The sequence below is a fragment of the Schistocerca cancellata genome, chromosome 5 (assembly GCF_023864275.1).
Source record: "Schistocerca cancellata isolate TAMUIC-IGC-003103 chromosome 5, iqSchCanc2.1, whole genome shotgun sequence".
In the NCBI taxonomy this organism is placed as follows: domain Eukaryota; kingdom Metazoa; phylum Arthropoda; class Insecta; order Orthoptera; family Acrididae; genus Schistocerca; species Schistocerca cancellata.
The window spans coordinates 29375941-29398199 of NC_064630.1; the positions used below are offsets into that span (position 1 = coordinate 29375941).

A 22259-nucleotide genomic window follows, 5' to 3' on the forward strand; every position below is an offset into this window, starting at 1 on the left:
GTGTTTAGGTAACGTGATGTTAGCAGCAGTGATGGAAATACAGGATACACATGAAAGGGGAACAGGGTGTCCGGGAAACAGCTGATTTGTAAATAAAAGAGAAACTTGTTTGTATACAGAAATGACTATTTTTATTATTTGCAGATCTATACATTGTTTAGTATGAGCGTCCAATTACATTGGACACAGTATAAGTATTTCTGTTGCGCTGTATAAAAAAGTACACTTAAACATAAAAAACAAGCGCCTTCTGACGCATACTGATATGTGCTGTTCTTTTCAGACATCTTTTAAGAAGGTACTTGAGTGATTAGATTGTTCCTAACTCTAGGACCAGAAAAAAAGAACACTGGGAACGTACAACATATAACGCAAGCATATAACGATCACGCGCGTATACACATTCATGCCGACTTGCATTCAAAACCAGCGAGACTACAATCGGTGGCGAATGTAACAAACAATACGTATGAAAAGAGGACAGAATCCCTTCCCACAGAAATAAACGTGAAAGTCTCTGGTGTTACGTATAGTCGTTTAGTCAGTAAAATCTACTCTATAAAATACTTTGGTATCGTAGCAAATCGTTGCGAAATGCGAAATCTCTCGGAAGTTTCCTTAAACACCTTAACCTTAGAAACGATGAGTATATGAAATGACAAGCACGTAAGTTTCGACGCAACTTCTGACAGCATACTACTCGAACTCCGTATTTTTAAGCGCCTTTTATTATTGTTACTTAGGAGACACGTCGATGTCTAGTACAACGCTAGTGGAGTTTAGAGATGTGGAATGCGCGGAAGATGCAAATAAGCGTAGGCATTTAATAGCCGATACGGCCTCCTGCGCGTTGGAGTATTACCAGATGGTTTATGTTTCTGCAATTGAAAGATGATTAGAAAGCTCCGTGTCAGTCTACAGGCGTAAAAGAACAAATGGACACTATGTTAGCAGAAGGACAGCCCTCGATATTAATTTTATACACGTTAGAGAATTGTCGCAGATGATTTTTGCGACGCTGTATAAGACGCTCGTGTAGTAAGGTGACGAGGGCTGCACGGTCAGTCGACCCCCGTTCTGGACGCTAGCACTCTCTAATGACGCTTACCGTACACGTAGTAGGATGGTCGAGGAGAAAAATAATTTGCCCAATATCTGTTACGAGCGAGCATTTGATGCACTACAAATTACCTAATTCCCTCGTCTAGAGAAACAGAATTGCTATCCGTGTCTACGTTAGTGTCGGCAGTTGTAGATGGCTACAATCGATGTAAGGGAAAGCCTCAGTTCAGTGAGAGCCGCCGGAGTCCGGGTTGACGGCGAGCTCCGGAGCGGGGCGCCATGTCGCGGCTGCCTCTCGCTGCGGGGGAGGAGGGGGCGTGCGAGCCGCCGGCTGCGGCGGCGGCGGCGACGGTGGCGGTGGCGGTGGCGGTGCTGGCCTCTGCGGCAGCGCCTAGTCGGCGGGCTGGCGGGGCGTGAAGACGAGCGGGAAGGTGTCGGGCGGCACGGCGACGCACGCCGGGAACGTCTGCATCTCGCCGGAGGGCGGCGCCGCGACGTCGTGCGTCTGCAGGAGCGCGGCGAGCAGCACGAAGGCGCAGCCCTGCACGAGCCGCTGGCCGATGCACGTGCGCTTGCCCGTGCTGAACGGGATGAAGTGCTCCGGCTTGACGACGGCGCCGCCGTCGGCCGACAGGAAGCGCTCGGGCCGGAAGGCGGCCGGCTGCGCCCAGTACGTCTCGCCGCTGTTCAGCTCGTAGTTGTTGAGGAAGACGACGGTGCCCTTGTCGACGGCGTAGCCGGCCACCGACGTGTCCTGCGTGGCGACGTGCGGCACGATGGGGGACGAGGCGGTGCGCAGCGTCTCCAGGATGGTGGCCTCGGTGAAGGGCATGGCCGGCTTGTCGAAGAGCGACACGAGCCGCGCGCCGCCCGTGGCCGCGTCCGCCTCGCGCCGGATGCGCTCGCCCACCTCGGGGTGCTGCGCGACGGCCCGCAGCGCCAGCATCAGCAGGTTGCCGATGGCCGAGTGACCACCTGCGCACCGGGGACAGCCACAGTGTCAGGTCAGTCGTAGGACAAAAGTCAGTGGCAAGTTTCTAACACAGTACGGGACACTGCTTTAGATCGATAAAAATGCCTCGTACGATTCTAATACGAATTCAGAAACTGAGCGGAGACCTGTAGCGAATCCGCTGAGTATATAAAAGCAGTCACCCCGTTTTCATGAATGTGAGTAGCGTGAAGAACAGTGAATGACGCTGTAGACACAAATTTTCTTTTGTGATTTAATTTCAGGAGGACACTCGATCATCTATGTATGATAAAAAAGACGGGACACTGCTTTACATCGATAAAAAAGCCTCCTGGAAATTGAAATAAGAACACCGTGAATTCATTGTCCCAGGAAGGGGAAACTTTATTGACACATTCCTGGGGTCAGATACATCACATGATCACACTGACAGAACCACAGGCACATAGACACAGGCAACAGAGCATGCACAATGTCGGCACTAGTACAGTGTATATCCACCTTTCGCAGCAATGCAGGCTGCTATTCTCCCATGGAGACGATCGTAGAGATGCTGGATGTAGTCCTGTGGAACGGCTTGCCATGCCATTTCCACCTGGCGCCTCAGTTGGACCAGCGTTCGTGCTGGACGTGCAGACCGCGTGAGACGTCGCTTCATCCAGTCCCAAACGTGCTCAATGGGGGACAGATCCGGAGATCTTGCTGGCCAGGGTAGTTGACTTACACCTTCTAGAGCACGTTGGGTGGCACGGGATACATGCGGTCTAGGAATGGTAGAACGATGGGTTCGATGACGGTTTGGATGTACCGTGCACTATTCAGTGTCCCCTCGACGATCACCAGTGGTGTACGGCCAGTGTAGGAGATCGCTCCCCACACCATGATGCCGGGTGTTGGCCCTGTGTGCCTCGGTCGTATGCAGTCCTGATTGTGGCGCCAAACACGCATACGACCATCATTGGCACCGAGGCAGAAGCGACTCTCTTCGCTGAAGACGACACGTCTCCATTCGTCCCTCCATTCACGCCTGTCGCGACACCACTGGAGGCGGGCTGCACGATGTTGGGGCGTGAGCGGAAGACGGCCTAACGGTGTGCGGGACCGTAGCCCAGCTTCATGGAGACGGTTGCGAATGGTCCTCGCCGATACCCCAGGAGCAACAGTGTCCCTAATTTGCTGGGAAGTGGCGGTGCGGTCCCCTACGGCACTGCGTAGGATCCTACGGTCTTGGCGTGCATCTGTGCGTCGCTGCGGTCCGGTCCCAGGTCGACGGGCACGTGCACCTTCCGCCGACCACTGGCGACAACATCGATGTACTGTGGAGACCTCACGCCCCACGTGTTGAGCAATTCGGCCTCCCGCATGCCCACTATACGCCCTCGCTCAAAGTCCGTCAACTGCACATACGGTTCACGTCCACGCTGTCGCGGCATGCTACCAGTGTTAAAGACTGCGATGGAGCTCCGTATGCCACGGCAAACTGGCTGACACTGACGGCGGCGGTGCACAAATGCTGCGCAGCTAGCGCCATTCGACGGCCAACACCGCGGTTCCTGGTGTGTCCGCTGTGCCGTGCGTGTGATCATTGCTTGTACAGCCCTCTCGCAGTGTCCGGAGCAAGTATGGTGGGTCTGACACACCGGTGTCAATGTGTTCTTTTTTCCATTTCCAGGAGTGTAATACGAAATCAAAAAAATGGTTCAAATGGCTCTGAGCACTATGGGACTCAACATCTTAGGTCATAAGTCCCCTAGAACTTACAACTACTTAAACCTAACCAACCTAAAGACATCACACACACCAATGCCCGTGGCAGGATTCGAACCTGCGACCGTAGCAGTCCCGCGGTTCCGGACTGCAGCGCCAGAACCGCACGGCCACCGCGGCCGTCTAATACGAAATCAGAAACGGATCGGAGACCTGTAGCGAATCCGCTGAGTATAGAAAGTTAGTCACCCCGTTTTCATGAATGTGAGCAGCGTGAAGAACAGTGAATGACGCTGTAGACACAAATTTTCTTTTGTGATTTAATTTCAGGAGGACACTCGATGTTTTCTGTATGATAAAAAAGAGACTCGCGTAATAAGTAAGTTCTGTGTGTCGATAACTCTGGAAATATCTTCCTTTTTGTATCGTTATCTTGCCACTTCGAGCGTTATTTCTTTTCTTGCTAGCCTCTGGCTATACGCATGTGTGTGGTTGGGAAGTTACCGTTTCGGAGAATAATAATAAGACCACTAAATTGACACATTGTATAGTCCTTATTTACTTCCCTGTCACCAGTAATATATTTCTATTCTGACATCTCATACTCCGCAGATATCGATGAGTTTGCTTCACGACTATAATTAGCCGGCCTGGACGTAATCTTTTAGCCGCCATTTCCGCTATCTCATTGAGATAATAATTGCGGTAATTATATAAAACCTGCTTAATGTTTTATTTTTTAAAACCACGGTGTTCGAATCAACAGTTGGAGCAACATTGACCCACTTCAATATTTAAAATTCGCGTTATAATAATTAACCGAGCCAGCTACTTCTGAAACAAAATATTTCAGTTTCTGATTCGGCGCGCCATCAGGGCTGTGAGTGTAACATTTCGGGTGCACCCCCAAGTGAATTGAAAAGCTCTGTGGCACTGTTGGCTGGAATAACGCGAGCGTACGTTCAGTTGCCTAAATGTAGGGCTTCAGAAAATGTCAGTGTTCTGTTGTGATGTGTAGCATCGTGTGATTCAGATGCGATCGACGACATTGGCGCACTGTCTTTCTGTCGCTTGCAGAGTTATCTACGACAGAACCCATTGTCGAGTATTAAACTCTGAGAATTATTCACTCGGCAGCAACAATCTGTTGCGCTGTGAGTCGAATCCTAGACGGCTTTCGCGGCTAATACTCGCACCGACGGAAAAAACTTACGAGCCGCTCCTCCCGATGAAAACTCGACTCGCCGCATTTGTGTGGTATCGGCGTCGGCCAGCGAGGTCCCGATAGTAAGACGGGTATCAATTTCGAGATCATCAGAGGAAATACGTGAGCGTGACGAGGCCGATGCCGGAGCCTGACTTTTGCCCTGTTCGCAAGCGTGCTCCGATGAGACTCACCGAGAAAGTCCTCGAGCTCGAAGATGATGTGCTCCCAGTTGAGGAGCGGGTCCTCCTCCAGGTAGAGCAGCAGCGCGTCGGTGAAGTCGCGCGGCCCCTGCGCGCGGTCCAGGGAGCGCCGGTGCGACTCGATGATGCGCGACAGGATGAACTGGCGGATCTCGGCCGCCCAGTCGGAGATGCGGCGCATGTGGCCGCGGTAGGCGGGCTCCAGCCACGGCATGAAGTCCACCGCGTAGCCCTGGTTGATCTCCCAGAAGATCTCGTCGAAGGTGCGCACCATCTGCCGGGGTTTCACAGCGTTAGTCAACACGGGACACCGACAATAACACGCGGAGTCTGCTACAAGAAATTTGTACGCCCTCACCACAAATGGTCCACTGAATGAAGTACATTAAAAATTGAAAATTATGTGTTTCGTACATTGTCTCCAATGATGAAGAAAGTATCGCTGCTTTTATTTAATACTCGGCTTGTAATCTTCCCGCGACACGACAAGATAAGCTACAGGAAAGATCGTAAACTGACATGTTTGCAGCAGAGGGAATGGTGTGATGCTACTTAGATGACATCGTACCTCCCCAAACTTTACCCCCACAAGGCCAACGGGGGAGAGGAGAGGGGTGATAATTTACACAAGCCTTTTGAAAAAATTGTAATATAGTCGGCTACTTTATATTTTAAAATTCTGAAAAAATTTTAATGTATTCTTCCACAAGATTTTGTAAGCATTTTAAAATTGTCAGCTTCACTTTACCCAAAAATGTAAGTCTAAATAGTAGATGTCTCTTTCCACAATCAATGACATACATTTACCCATCAAAACCTCTTTAAAAAGTATATTGATAGTAAAAGTCAACGAAATTGCCTTCATTTTTTGTGGTGGTCATGTAACACCACCAGCTTGGTGATACACGATACTGTCGTAAAAGACATTTTTAGCTTCTGGACCCTAATTACGCACCAGTACTTCTTTAAAAAGCATGGTGTTAATAAAAGTTAACAACAATTATTGACATTTTTTTCTCTTAACTTTTTTTTTAGCGTGGCCTCAAGATACCCCACCCTTTCCCTCTCCCCTTGGTAATTCGCATTATGTAAAATGCGTTGGTATTGCTCGGGTTACAGAATGTGTATTTTTCTCGCTGCTGTTCGGTGCACTATTTGCAAAAACAGTTGATGAGGCCCAGAACTGCACCGCAGCTGCTGTTATGAGACGTCGTACTGAATTATTTTTCGGACGTCCTCATGTACGACTTATACTTTACGCAAGCCGCAGAGTAAAATACAGGACCTCAAAAAAGGTTCAAATGGCTCTGAGCACTATGGGACTTAATATCTATGGTCAGCACTCCCCTAGAACTTAGAACTACTTAAACCTAACTAACCTAAGGACATCACACAACACCCAGTCATCACGAGGCAGAGAAAATCCCTGACCCCGACGGGAGTCGAACCCGGGAACCCGGGCGCGGGAAGCGAGAACGCTACCGCGCGACCACGAGCTGCGGACTACTGGAGCTCGAAACCTATGGCCGCTTGTTGTTGCGTGTCTGTGAAGAGGTGGGCACGGTCTAAATAAACTCCCTTTGCAGAATTTTAGGACGAGTCGTCCACAACAAAACAAAAAATGTCTGGTGAAGGTAGGCTCTAAAATGCGCACCTTAATGGCTATAAGTGCGTGAAAGAGCTCTCGTCTCCAGAATGAGATTTTCACTCTGCAGCGGAGTGTGCGCTGATATGAAACTTCCTGGCAGATTAAAACTGTGTGCCGGACCGAGACTCGAACTCGAGACCTTTGCCTTTCGCGGGCAAGTGCTCTACCAACTGAGCTACCCAAGCACGACTCACGCCGCGTCCTCACAACTTTACTTCCGCCAGTACCTCGTCTCCTACCTTCCAAACTTCGCAGAAGTTCTCCTGCGAACCATGCAAGACTAACACTCCTGAAAGAAAGGATATTGCGGAGACATGGCTCTCGTCTACTGCAAGTTCTTTGCTTTCCGTATTCGTGGAGGATATAGTATGGACCAAAACAAGAAAAAACTGTCCAGTAAACATGAGCTCTTAATCGCATACCTTAAGAGTTACGTGTTGTTGTTCAGTAGAAGAGATGTGTTTCATAATAGTTAATATGAGCAAGTGCTCGCAGTTCTTGAAGCATGCAATTTAGAACCAGTATTTACCAAACTTTTTTTTCTTGTTTTGGTCATTGATAACGCCTCCCGATATATGGAAAGGAAAGAGCCTGCAGTAGAAGTGATGTGTCTCACGGTATCGAAGATGAACCAGTGCCCTTACCTCTTAAGGTATACATTTTAAAGCCCATTTTTACTATAATTTTTTGTGTGTGTAAGGAACGTGTCCCCAAAGTCTGTAAAGGGAATTCAGATACACGCAGTTTATGTGCGAGAGAGGTTGTACAGACGGGAATTTGAAAAGGATTTTCGAGGGTCATTATGCATCGTACAGAACCGGGCAGTTGAATTACTAGTGCAGTTTCCTCGAGTCGGAGGCGGTAACGAGTTGGCGTTTCGGTGGAAGGACTGGGTGACGTCGCAGAGGTGTGCGGCTCACCTTCTTGAAGCCGGGGTCGTCGTAGTCGAAGGAGGCGGAGCACATGTAGCTGGTGAAGATGTTGGCGCAGGCGGCCTGCAGCAGCGGCTTCACGTGCACGGGCCGGGCGGGCGGCTGCGGCCGCAGCGCCGCCCCCAGGCGCGCCAGCAGCGCCGCCGCCTCGCGCGCGCACGCCTGCTCCAGCCGGTCGTAGTGGGCCGAGGCGGCGCGCGGCGAGCAGTAGATGCGGGCGATGCTGCGCCGCGTCTTCTGCAGCTCCGACCAGTCGCACAGCGCCAGCGCTGCAACACGACGCGCACACCGCGCTCTCAGCACCAGCTGCCGACGCTGTCTGCCCGCTCACCTCACATCCTCCACCGGAGTCGAGTTCCATCACGTTAAGTGTCCCCTAATCCTGATATGATTCTCATTCTCAGAATCTGGGTATGACGGACTCTTCCAATAACATCTGCGTCTAGCACCTTCTATATTTTTTATTGTCGAGTAACATTCCTTTTCTCGTATCGTCAGTTACTTTTAGACCACGGTTGTCTAGCAATAAAGAGAATTTGGTACCCCTAGGCTGTGGGTGTGTTATTATTCTGAAGTTGACAGGTGCATTTATGAAATTACAATGAATTAGCTGCTTACGTCAACGGGGACAGATGAAAATGTATGCGCTGACCGGGACTCGAACCCGGGCTCTCCTCCTCACATGGCAGACGCTCTATCCATCTGAGCCACTGAGAACACAGAGGATAGCGCGACTGCAGGGATTTATCTCTGGCAAATCTCCCGCGAAAAACACATTCTCAACGTATTGTCCGAAAGAACAGATACCATCTTAGTATATACATAGTTAAGGCTCACTGGCCACTTGACCATCTTCTTCTTTTGTGCGAATGCACAAACAGTGCCCGAACTCTTACGGGAATCGGCAACGCGCCGCGAGTAATGAGTATAATGGGCGGGGGCACTACGAATGTAGTGCGGGACAATACGTTGAGAATGTGTCTTTCGCGGGAGGCGTGCCAGAGATAAATCCCTGCAGTCGCGCTATCCTCTGTGTCCTCGGTGGCTCAGATGGATAGAGCGTCTGCCATGTAAGCAGGAGATCCCGGCTTCGAGTCCCGGTCGGGGCACACATTCACATCTGTCCCCGTTGACGTATATCAACGCCTGCAAGCAGCTAAGGGTGTTCATTTCATTGTAATTTCATTCTAACGAGCTGCATCGTCACCGATGGTATCTGTTCTTTCGGACATGTCCAAAAGAACAGATACGATCTTAGTATAGGTGCATTTATGCTGACGGGAAAAAGCTAAAAGGCGCTCTCGTTCGCCAGTATACGTGATCGACGGTCTGATCGGACCCCAATTACTTTTCTGCCTACCGAGTTTGCCGCACAGTGCGCTTCTCCCAGCCATGTGGTCTGCTCTCGATATTCTCGCTGCTTTCACTGACCGCACTTCCGTTATGTACTTAGTGCCGTATTCCGCTTCAGAATTCTTACTTCAATGCAAAACGGCATGTATATCTTTCGGTTTCAACGTTCTGGAGTACTTGTTTGGAGAACCGTTTTCAGTCACTGCCAACCGTCCTGACGCACTAATACCTAATAATTACAAAAACCATTTTGTCTTCCACTCCTACGTTGCTGATTTAAACGAAAGGTCGGGCTATTAGTTGGCTGTCTGCTTACTGTTGATGGATTAAGTAGCAAGTCACAACATTCTGCCGATTACTGTGCTGGATTGCTTCGGTAGCGCAGCCGGCGCTGTCGAACGGAGCGCCTGCCCGTCGCCGAGCAGGCAACCCGCGAAACAAACGTAGCCCGCGCTGCGTCGCGGCCTCCCGTCACCGCTACTGGCAGCTTCTTTCCCAGCACTCTGTCGAACAACTTAATGCATTCTGGCAAACGTCTAAGGTCTTTGCTAGCGTCAGACTGCCAGCTAATGACGCGTCTCGAATTATACGTGTTGCTGGAAGACGTAGTTCCTTCCCAACGGTCTTTCGCCCTTTTGTGACAACTTCTTTCTCTGTTCGTATTACCTTCCGGCTTTCATCTAACATCGATGAATTGAGTACGTTGTCCCTGCTACCATTAAAAATCAGTAATCGAGTGAGGTGGAGCATTGGTCTCGGCAAGTGTTCAGACGTTGTGGGTTTCAGACATATGCCCCAACGCGCTCCACCTTCTGCTCTGTTTTTAATAGGCTCTACGTCGACGGGACGTCGAACCCCTAGAAGCCAGTCGACTACTTTCCCCGAAGACTGTTCTTTGTGTGCATTGGACGGCAGTCAGAACTACTGTCGGATAATAATACAAAGTGAGGAAGTGCTGATTTCGGCTCGGGCAGAAGGTTGAGATTCATTGGGAGAGTCCTTAGAAAATGTAGTCCATCAACAAAGGAGGTGGCTTACAAAACACTCGTTCGACCTATACTTGAGTATTGCTCATCAGTGTGGGATCCGCACCAGATCGGGTTGACGGAGGAGATAGAGAAGATCCAAAGAAGAGCGGCGCGTTTCGTCACAGGGTTATTTGGTAACCGTGATAGCGTTACGGAGATGTTTAACAAACTCAAGTGGCGGACTCTGCAAGAGAGGCGCTCTGCATCGCGGTGTAGCTTGCTCGCCAGGTTTCGAGAGGGTGCGTTTCTGGATGAGGTATCGAATATATTGCTTCCCCCTACTTATACCTCCCGAGGAGATCACGAATGTAAAATTAGAGAGATTAGAGCGCGCACAGAGGCTTTCAGACAGTCGTTCCTCCCGCGAACCATACGCGACTGGAACAGGAAAGGGAGGTAATGACAGTGGCACGTAAAGTGCCCTCCGCCACACACCGTTGGGTGGCTTGCGGGGTATAAATGTAGATGTAGATGTAGAAGACGGCAGATGCGCGGCGTTTTTGCGACTGCCACGGCGGGCGCTGTTTGCCGGCCGGTTTCGAGTTTCGCCCCCGCCGCCTCTGCGCCTGCCCGGCCGGGTCGCGCTGTTCCCACGCGGCCGGAAGCGGCCGCCAGCCGCTCTGCCGCTCTGCCGCGCACCGTCTCAGTCCGCTTCACAGGAATGCCTGCTCGGCTGGCCGCCGAAAAAGCGCCGAGTCAGTCCTGCCGGCCAAGTGCTGCCTGCGCTGCTGCTGCCAGGCCCGATTACCGGGCCGTAACTGCCAGCCACGAGCGTGCTACATTAAACTCTCCGAGACATCGCTCTGTGACCACCGACGGCAGGGAACGTCAGTCTGGAGGGACTCTCCCGAGACACTTCGTCTCGCGGAAGTTGAGCTCCTTCTCACGAGCGTGATTGTACCCTGTTTCATTCTTCCCTCTAACTAGAATCCCTCGGTACCACGTGTAAGGGAAACCCGGGACGTGGTCGTGGAAGTTACCGATGCTCGCTGCTTAGCCACGAAGGCACATGGCCGAAATAGACGAGCGTAACTATATCATCTGCTCAGAGCGATTGGAAATTATAGCAGCACCCCTTTAACGACGACAGGTGCTCATTAGTAAGAGGCAAAACGACAATAGTAATCACCGTCTGAATTGCTTGACTTGTAAAGACGTAAAAGATGATGAACGAAGCGGATAAATATGCAAAACAGATGTAGCCTCGAGTTGTAAGTGAAAGTACCAATATTAAATTGTCACTACTGCGAGTGTTACTGATAACGAAAATCGCTTTCAGGGTAAAGAAAACATTAAAATGTCTGAAGAGTAACGGAATGAGAACAAAAACACGTTAAATCTCACAATTTGGGAAGATACAACAGAATCAATACAGAGATATTGCTATCTAATCGAAACAAAATTTCTAATGTTGCACAGGTAACTTAGACGGTAAGACGCCCAGAAAAAAAAGTTCTGTAGAAATGGAAACGTACTAAAATTAAATAACCTAGTTGATATTACGAGACAGCTTTGTAAAACTATGTTGAAGTGAAATGCAGACGCCCAGGAAACGTGCAGGGAAGAAATGAAGAAATACGAAACTATGTTGAAAATTAGGTGCGCTCGAGGTTAAGCATGAAATGAAGAGGTATTGAGCAGAATAGTCGAAGCAGAAAGTCAGTATAGGACAGTTAGCAGAAATAGCTAGGTATCAGTGGTGAATCGGGGTTACGAGGAGATGCACAATGCAGTAACTAGCAAGAGGTGAAGTGGCAATGCAAAAGAGTGTGGAAAAACTGGGTAACAACAGAAGGAGGGTCCTTGGAAGAATGAGCCCCGAGGCGTGCAGACATTCCGCCACCTCGTGCTGGGGAGCCCGCCTGCCCCGCTGACCCCCGGCCCAAGGTCGCGCCAGCCTCCCCCGGCAGGTAGCGGCCCAGCGCCCACAAAGCCGCGCTGCGACCTTGAAGCCGGCAGCTGCCATCAGAGCAGCTCGCGGAACCTCGGCTGTGATTTGGTTCGGAGCGCGTCTGCCGACCTGCCGAGGGAGGCTGCACGCCGGCCACCGGCGCTGGCCGGAGAAAGTGGCCTTCGGCTGAAAGGGAACGTCGGGAGCAGCTGGGACGGCGGGCACCCATTGTGTCCGCCCACTCACCAAAACACCCTTCTCGTCTGACAACCCCCTGCTGTTACCTCTTCTGAGGGAACCCTAAAAACGTGAAAAGCTTCAATGCGTAGGAGCACAGTTCGACTGACGCAACGGAACAACTCCTTCCACGGGGCGGAACTCGATCGCCAGTTGGGGCCTACCTCAGCCCCTCCAACACGCGTTGTTCCCACGCTCCGAGGACAAAATTCGAGCTACCTATTTTCCCGATTCGTAAGCGTTACTTTTCTAATACAGAAAGATACCAATAACACCCTGTATTTATATACCAGGATACAAGTCTCATTGCCAATTGGCTCAGCAGTGCTTACTTTCACATTTTACGTCAATCGAATGAAAAGTTTTGCTTTCCTAGCCTCTCGAACTTAGAAGCACTTTTCTCTTAGAATTCAGTTTTTCTCTGTTTACATTCACTAAATATTGTTTCTCATCAAAGGTAAAAAGCAGGCAATAATGTAACTGCGAGGAACTGTGTCGTGCAATTACTAACTTTCCGGCGCCTCTCAATAAACGTTCCTCCAAGCCAGAAATTGGGCAGCTGTAAACGGCGGTTGCTGCACGCCAGTCTTTCAAAATTGGACAGATTTTCAGTGACTTCCTCTGCGTATCGAGAACTGCTGAATAAGGATCGCCTTCGCAAGCAGAGACGCGAGTTGTCGAGGACGCCAATTTGGAACCCCTGAGATACATCGGTATCACACTGAATCTGAGAGTTCAGGACGCCGTATCATTTTTGAGCGTTTTTCTGAGGAAACAGAATAAAAGGTTTTTTACATCTAGCGTTCAAGACTTTTCACAGCAAAACTTCCTAACGTCATATTTTTTAGTCCAGCGCTGAAACAGGTCATTTCTATCGATACTCTTCCTAGTATTTAACATCCATCAATCTCGTCTATTTAAGTATTTCGTGTTATGTATTATTGCAGTCGCAAGTGATAAAATTGTTACCACTCAGTTCTGACTCAACTCAGTTTGCGGGGAAACTGTTTCGGTAATATCGGTTTCGTCTTTTGATTTTCGACGATTCGGATATTTGCTCTTTGCCGACTGAACGTGCTGAATGTGTAGACCTGTAAGGTGACGCTTTTACGTTGCAAGAATGCGCAAAGTTGATTATATGTCAGGACAGAGCCTCAACCATTTACTTTATGTTTATGTATTGGTGACACTGTCAGTGTGGGGGCGATCAGCAGTGCGTGGTAACTAAAGAAAATTTCACAAGCAAAGATCGCGTGAAGATGAATACAAGACGGCATGTCATGAGAGTGGGCAGTGCGAATGCAATGTGAAACGCCTTGGAACACTGTTGGACAATATGTTGTAAGATTTTAAAGCATAAGAACCGATGATGACAGCCTAGTTCTGCCTAAATCGGTCATCCAATAAAATGCTTTTTTTTGCGATCTTTGCTTGTGAAACTTTCTTCATTTACGGTGATATACGTTTCTACTTATTCATTACTCCCTGCCCAGCTGTCCGTCATTCGAATTACAAGAACATTCCTATTTTGTCCAGTTAAAAACTCTAAACCACACAATGAAAAGAAATTAAATTCGCGGTGTAGCGAAACTGCTTGGCGTGTGTGGTAATGATTATACACAAAACTATCTCATTTAAAGAGAAAATAACAAACGTAATTTTTAATAGCATTAATGTCCGCCCCCGGTAGCTGAGTGGTCAGCGCGACAGACTGTCAATCCAAAGGGCCCGGGGTCGATTCCCGGCTTGGTCGGAGATTTTCTCCGCTCAGGGACTGGGTGTTGTGTTGTCCTAATCATCATCATTTCATCCCCATCGACACGCAAGTCACCGAAGTGGCGTCAAATCGAAAGACTTGCACCAGGCGAACGGTCTACCCGACGGGAGGCCCTCGTCACACATTTCATTTCAATAGAATTAATTAAACTTTGCGACAGTTTTCCCGAACAAAGAACGAAATCAGACTGAATCTCATGCCTTGCTCTAGCAAGTATGTTCCAATGTTATTGATTCATTTTTCCTGAGTGACAAGTGATTAAATGAAAGAGTGTTAAAAATGTTTCGGAGTTTATCAGTAAGTTTAATTCAAAACCGTTTCCAGTTATCTATCCGTCTTCCACTTCTTTGTTTTCTTTTACAACTACTGACAAAACACAAAGGAAGAACTTAATTATAGTAAAATAATGCAAATATCTAGACCTATTAAGCGGAAGACAGGAATGTGAATAAAACTGTAGAGGTTGTGAAAGAGCTATTGACTAAGAAGAATATCGAGGCAAGAAGCCTGGTGCGACGCGACAGAAAGTAGTGGGAGTGCAGGTCGAGACAGCAGTGACAACTCGGTCCCACTTGCTGCGGAGACCCGGCTGCCGGTGTGGCTGGCGCGCTCCGTGCCGGAAGCTCGACGCCCCGCCCGAGGAGATGACGGTCAAGGGCGATGAGGCGCCGTTACGTCACCAGCGCGCCCGCCCAAACTCCTCGGCCGAGAAAGTTGTGACGCCACCTTTTCAATGCACCGTTGGCTTGACCGCAGCTCGGCCGAGTCAGCGTACGACGCTGCAGCCAACGCCCAGTGACAGAATCGCAACCTACTTCCTTCCTTCTGCTCGCTCGTCCGGACGGACTTCTATTTCGTCCCTAATCGACTCGACGTCGTCGGGGCGTAGTACTGCCCTTCTCGCTTCTTACATGCACGATGTAAAGAGCTGAATCCTTCGTAACACTGTCAGTGGTGAAAAATAGACTCGCCCGTGACGAACTTTTACCAATTACCGCGCGTACCATAGAAATTTTTGTTCTGATCCAGAGAAGGATGTTTTAGGTAGATTGTTATTCACAGCTCCAACAAGCTCCGAGGTTACAAAGACAAGTGTTCTGGGACAAGGTCCAGCACAAAGACTCTTCACTAGCGACAATTTCTAGAGTTGATTTCCGTGCATATTAATAGATTCGTGATCTCGTGGACACAAAATGAATTTCACTCTTTACTCCACTTTGTTATCACACGACTCGTTTGCGTCAGAAATAGCTAGCAAATTTCTCGGTAAGAGTGTCTTATAAACAAATACAGGGTGGTCCCGAATTCATGGTACAAACTTTAATGGTAGGTGCAGGACATTGTAACAAGGATATATTGTATAGGAATGTATAGTCCCAGGTGACGCGGTGAGGCGTAAACAGGGGAAATAACGGCCGAAAGGAAAACGAAAGATTTTATTGAAATCGTTGTTGACAAGTGTCATGTTTACAGTAAGTGTTCAAAATTGCGTCCACCATGAGCGATACATGCTTGACAGCGTCGGTGCAGCGATTGGCGTACACGTTCAAAGATGCCTGGTATTTCACGCACACCTGCAGCAGCTACAGATATGCGAGCAACGAGATCCTCATCTGAGTCAACTGGAGTCTCATAAACAAGACTCTTAAGATGTCCCCATAAAAAGTAATCGAGGCAAGAGAAATCAGGAGATCGGGGTGGCCAAGGGACTGGTCCATCACGCCCAATCCATCTAGCACCAAACGTGGCATTCAGGTAATTCCGTACAGCAGTGCTGAAGTGTGCTGGCGCTCCATCGTGCTGAAACCACATGCGGTTACGAATGGCGAGCGGAACATCTTGCAGCAGTTCTGGTAACACTTCTTGCAGAAAAATACGATAGCTTTCGCCACAGAGTCGCGTGGGTAGTAAGTATGGCCCAATCAAAAAGTCGTTCACAATACCAGCCCACACATTAATACCGAAACGTTGTTGATACGCATGTGGACGCGTTGCATGTGGATTATCTGTTGCCCACACATGGGAATTGTGCGCATTAAAGACACCCTCGCGTGAAAATGTCGCTTCATCTGTAAATAGCACATGACCTACGAAATCCGGCTGCAACGCACATTGCTGCAACAACCACTGGCAGAAGTTCACGCGAAGAGGATAATCTGCCGGATTCAATGCTTGTACTTTTTGAAAATGGAAGGGGTGTAAGCGATTTTCATTTAACACTCTGCATACAGTCTGATGACTCACATGTACGTCACGCGCAACAGTTCTTGTGCTTGACTCGGGTCTATCAGCCACTATGTTCAAGATGCGTTCTTCCAGTCTTGGAGTGCGTACAGCTCTTAATCGACCAGCGTCATGTCTGTTGACGTCGAACGTACCTGTTTCACAAAGTTGACGATGTAACCGTTGAAAAATTCTATGATCCGGCATTCGTCGATTAGGATACTCCGCGCGATACATTCGTAACGCAGCTCTGGCGTTACCATTTGCACGGCCGTACATGTAATGCATGTCTGCTTTTTCTGCATACGTAAAGTCACCCATCGTCTACGGCAGCACAATTGTGAATGGCGCTTGTCCCTACTGCGATACATCATGTTCATCTACTGCCCTCTACCGGCAGTGACACCAACCGATCACTCCATTTCTCTTTCCCCTGTTTACGCCTCACCGCGTCACCTGCGACTATACATTCCTATACAATAAATCCTTGTTACAATGTCCTGTACCTACCATTAAAGTTTGTACCATGAATTCGGGACCACCCTGTATAACGAGACAGGTCTAATTAGTGAGTTAAAAACTGCAAAACTGTCGTCTGTAAGGTTATCATAAAGTCTAGAATTGCGGAGACAATAATTATTAACAACTTGCAAAGAAACATAATGCGAAAAATTTCAATATTTATTTAGTCTATACATAACGATAGCTAAAACGTTTATTTAGCTACATTATCATTCACGCAAAATGTGGAGTAAAGAGTATTTGTAAGCATAGCAGCTGCGGCATCTGACTGGTAAAGGGGCGCTGTTACGAAGCGAAATACCTCTTCGCAAAGCAATTTTTCTTTCCGTTGAAGAGTGTACACTACAAGACGTCATCAGATAATCGACAAGGCGAGTGCCTGTTTGGAAAGAGGCAAAGTGCAAAATGTCTGATTAATTGAGCAGGGAGTAGCAAGGTTTCGAGGGAATAAGCGCAGCGCGCAGTAATGTCCGACGAACGAGAAGATACAGGAGAGCGGCGAGGAATACTTACAGTTGTTGCGGTCGCCGCCGAAGAGCTTGTGGAAGCGGATGAAGTCGGGGCGGCCGCCGAAGTGCGCGCCCTTGGTGATGAGGACCTCCTTGATGAGCGGGTAGCTGTTGACGACGACGCACGGCGTGGCGCCCAGCGTCAGCTGGTAGATGTCGCCGTACTGCCTGGCCAGCGCCGTGAACGCCTCGAAGGGCGTCGCGTGCTGCCCCAGCAGGTGCAGCGAGCCCAGCACGGGCAGCGGCCGCGGGCCCGCCGGCCTGTCGGCAGCCACGTCGCTCTCTGTTCATCTGTACCGCACACCGCCTCAGGGTCACAGCATTATTTAGAGCAGCCTGTGCGGCGAAGTTCTCGCCATCACTTCAAGGAAAAAAAGAAGTCCTACGACACAGTGTTCTTACTGTCCAAGTCGAATTTTAGAGCCAAATTCCGTTGTCAGGGTCTGGAATTTGAGTTTTTGGTTTAAACACTGAATCAGATGTAAAGTTGGAAACGCGAATCGCAGCCGCTGGAAGTGTTATATATACCGAAACAATTCTTGTCACGGCCACAGACAAGTAGTGGGTTGCCTTAATACTAGTAACTGACACTGAACTTTTAAAACAAGAACACTGATAGTGAGTTTTTTGTCCGAGCAATCTTAGAGCCACAAATAACGCCAAGGAATGAGTAAGGTGAGTCGCATATACTAAACCCGTCGAGAGCGTTCCATCTTCTACAACCGCTCGCGGGATTGAGAAACCGATTTACGTCCAGGAATATAGAAAATACAGTCGATGCACTGCCTAGACCTTGAGCATAATACAGGAAAGACGCTTGTAGATTGCAATCTTATCCGTCCAAAACGAATGTACTGTATTTGTTGCGTTACAAACATAGGAAGCGAAATGTTGTATGAAAAGACGAACGTCTTTTCACGTGAACTTAGAGGTGTGTAAATTGATAAATCGATTTCCTGGCGACTCTACCGATTTAATACCGAAAATCTGATATGAAAACTGGATGGATTGCAAACAGTATCACAACTACTCAAGATTCATGCTGTTGCAAATTAGTACAACTCCTTAGGTTCAAATATTAATTTATTTTAATTTTTTCAATATTAATTTCTTATTAAATATTAATTTTCTTTCCCTGCTATTCACTTAAGGATTCGGCACGGCTTAACTGAATTCGAAACTTCCAAGCAGATAAAAAAGATGTATTGGACTGAATATCGAACCCACAAAGTTCGCCTGTCGTGGGCAGATGCTGTACCAACTCGAGCGAGCCACCGCCGTCGCCCCTGCGCCACCTTCCCCCCTCTATCAGTCGTATTTCTGCTCTACCTGCCCAATATCAAATCGTCACACACTCCACAACACAGTGAAAATTCATTATAGGAAGATTAAAATTGTCTAGCCAGGTATTACAAACTGTGCATACATTCAATAACTGCGAAGTGAAGATTAATGTATAAAACTATTGAAAACGTTATTGGAAATGCAAAGATCAGGCTAGACAACTGAAGGTACAAAGCGTGTTCTCCCACAAAAACCCTTAATCAAATTTACTTCTAAGCTTGAAATTTTGTAACGAAAACTTAATAATAAAATCCACCTGTTACTTTTATAACAATTTTGCTACGGCAAAGGACATTTAGAGGTCAAATGTTCGTCACCAGGGCTTCCTGTTATGCGAGCAACTTGACTGACACGTAAAGATTGACTCTTTTGTTGGTAGAATAGCGAGAAGCTTCTGTACCAAAAGTGGTATACGCTTTTGCGGTCACAGCGGCAGGTACGAGCGACGAGAGAGCGCGAGGCAGAAAGCGGGCAGGCGCGCGTCTCACCTGGGGGCTGCGGCCGGCCGTTCGTGGTCGCGGGGGGCGGCGGGGGCGGCGGGGCGGCGGCGCTGCACGACGGCGAGCACGAGCGCCAGCACGGCGAGGGCGGCGGCGGCGGCGGCGGCGGTGGCCACCCCGAGCGTGACGGCGGGCAGCGCGGCGAGGACCATGGCTGGGGCTGCGGCTGAGGCTGGGCTGGGGCTGAGCGGAGAGAGCTCGCGAGTCGCCGGTCGGAGGGCTCTGGCGCTGCGTGGCGCGCGGCCGGCGCTATATGGGCGGTCGGAGGCGGGCGCCGGCCAATGGCGCGCCGCGCTCGCCCCCCACCCCCGGCCGGCGCCGCCCCCAGCGCTGCGACGCCGGCGGCGGCCGCTCCGCGCGCTACTAGCCACCGGCCGCCCGGGTCGCCGCCACGCCGCTGCCGCTCCGGTGAGTACCGCCTCGCCAGCTCCCGGCGCTGCGCCTCCTGCTGCCGCCGTTTCCACCACCACCACCAGGCACCACCCCCTCACACTTTGCGACCGGCTTCCCCTTCGGTTGCCCTTACGCACTCGCGTGGTGCTTACCCTCCGTACGGAACGACACTAACGGGACAGCTGCGATCGGATGCGGTGCGACGACTTCTTCTGTGCGTGCATCACCGCAATCTCCTGTCTTCGACGTATCTGGCAACTCTAGTACTACACCGGCAGTGATTCGAAATGAATATCAGTCCCTCTCTCTTAGTGATCGATTTCCCGGCTACTATATTAAACAATTCGTTTACCGGCCTGTCGATACGAGATCGTAACGCGAAAGACTTCAGGTTTGGATACTGTCTCCAATTACGAAACATGTGTTCGCACGAACATCGGCACTTTGCCTGGAGACAGCTCAGTTGTACGTTGACAACAATGGCTCGGTGCCACGTGTTGCGTTGAACTGTCCAAATGAAATGTACCAATGTGTAATCGTAATGGTTTGCTCCTCACTACGAACGTTAAAGAATAGAAACAACGCTAGAGACACACCAGCAGTGATGTTCAATCGTGTGCTCGTCTCATAAGTGTACTCTCAATACGCCAACGGTGATTTCCCCTGTTACTTTGTTTCCCGATACTTGTTTCCGTAATAATATTCAACGTCGATATGCTCGCGAAAGGCAAAGGTCCCGAGTTCGAGTCTCGGTCCGGCACACAGTTTTAATCTGCCAGGAAGCTTCATATCAGCGCACACACCGCTGTAGGGTGAAAATTTCATTCTAGAAACATCCCCCAGGCTGTGGCTAAGCCTTGTCTCCGCAATAGCCTTTCTTTCGGGAGCGCTAGTTCTGCAAGGTTCGCAGGAGAGCTTCTGTAAAGTTTGGAAGGTAGGAGACGAGGTACTGGCAGAAGTAAAGCTGTGAGGACGGGGCGTGAGTCGTGCTTGGGTAACGCAGTCGGTAGAGCACTTGCCCGCGAAAGGCAAAGGTCTCGAGTTCCAGTCTCGGTCCGGCCCACAGTTTTAATCTGCCAGGAAGTTTCATATCAGCGCACACTCCGCTGTAGAGTGAAAATTTCATTCTGTATTCAACGTCGTTTGCCTCTTGCATAATATCTTTCATTGCGTCCGTCAGCTTACCCGTATTTTCGCATTATCTCCACCTTTCTGCGAGACTACCTCACTCTGCCTGGACAACAATAAATGCATACTGGTGACTTGCCACCTGGATCTGTATAGTCCGCATACGACACTATCGGCCGCTACTGGTGTTGCAGAATTACGCTAATACGTCACCGGTGGACCTTCTAATTTCATTCCTAGTCTGGTCGAGTTACGGGTTTCGTATTCTCTTGCTTTGAAATATGTGCCTATTTGACGATGGTCCTCCACCAGTTTCCCATACTTGAGATTACGCGCCGTGAAACTGTCCAAATAGTTTCATCCCTCTACAGTGCAGCTAGGTTTCACACACACAATAGTGTCACGATGCCTTTCGTTCACTTAGACTGCCTATGTAAGATCCACTTCCGCTGATCCTTATCACCGTTCGTACAGTTTCCTCGTCACTACCGAGACTGAAAGGCAATTTCGGTACTGACACGTAAGCGGGTGTGGTTCCATATTATGTACTACTCTATCTGTACTTTCCGATTTCCATCAAACGAACATCCTCTAATCATTCCTCGGCTTACAGGTTCTAATCCGCAGGATGTGCCTGCACGTATTTCTATTTGACAGTTTCCCTAAATGCTAGTTTAAGAGGCGTGTATTCTTCTAAATACTTATACTTATCTGCTTTACGTTTCACGTTAATGTAACAGGCGAATCAAAATAGTGGTTTCGCTGGTACGAAGTATTCCCGGTTTGCTACCGCAGACTTGCACTTCTTTCAGATTTATGATATTCGACACGACACGTGGATTCCACCAGTTGTATAGTAGTGACTGTAACGCATCTGTTAACATCTGTCAATTTAACATTCAAAGTTTTACATTTATATCTTAGTTTTTAATTCCTTTGGAACTTTCTGGTCCTGGAAAATTTGCAAGACTGTTTGCCATAAATGGTGCATATTTCTCTGGAAATATTTCTGCCGTTCCTTCATGTCATCTTATCAGCAACTGTCAGCAACAATTTCTACGTACATGTACGCTTTGTGACCACTGAGCAGGTTTCGTGTTAGCCACATTAATTCATTAATTAAGGTTTAAAAAGTCTGCGACAGCGTCTAACGCCTTGCGAGGACTACCGCTTTCTACTGGCGAAACAGATGTGATGACAGTGGGATATCACATTTTTTTGGAAAAATTTCATAAGCTCACCATTGAATTTGATCGTTGCTCTTAATCGGTAAAGCCAGAATTTTTATTTACACAGTCAAGTCTTTCTTAAATGCCGATATTTTCACCATAACTGCAGTATTATAATAATCTCCATAGTTGCAGTTCCGACAATTAAGTCATTTTCGAGCCGTTAAGTTATAAGTTGTCAACCATTAGTAAAATAACTGATGTGTTCTCTGTACATTAACCACTTGAAAATAACTTCAAAGTTGAAACTCCACGTTTGGAGAATATAACAAATTACAGTCCAAGGTGAACATTTCGTCATTCCGAAAAATAAAAAAAGCGAGATTGCGAACCTGAGACAGATACAGTAGTGTAAATGATAGTCTTGTTGCCCAATTCATTAATTTGCAACTTACT

The 22259-nt window shown here is 48.7% G+C and overlaps 1 protein-coding gene across 1 annotated transcript; it reads right to left on the reverse strand.

Annotated features, from left to right (window-relative positions):
• Positions 1-1449: 1449 nt before the first annotated feature.
• LOC126188343 (cytochrome P450 307a1) lies at positions 1450-19154 on the reverse strand (the record flags this gene model as incomplete). Its single annotated transcript, XM_049929941.1, has 5 exons — positions 1450-2037; positions 5141-5423; positions 7718-7998; positions 17274-17530; positions 19102-19154. Coding segments are annotated over 5 exons (1458 nt in total), but the record flags the coding sequence as incomplete, so codon positions are not given.
• Between the last annotated feature and the right edge of the window lie 3105 nt (positions 19155-22259).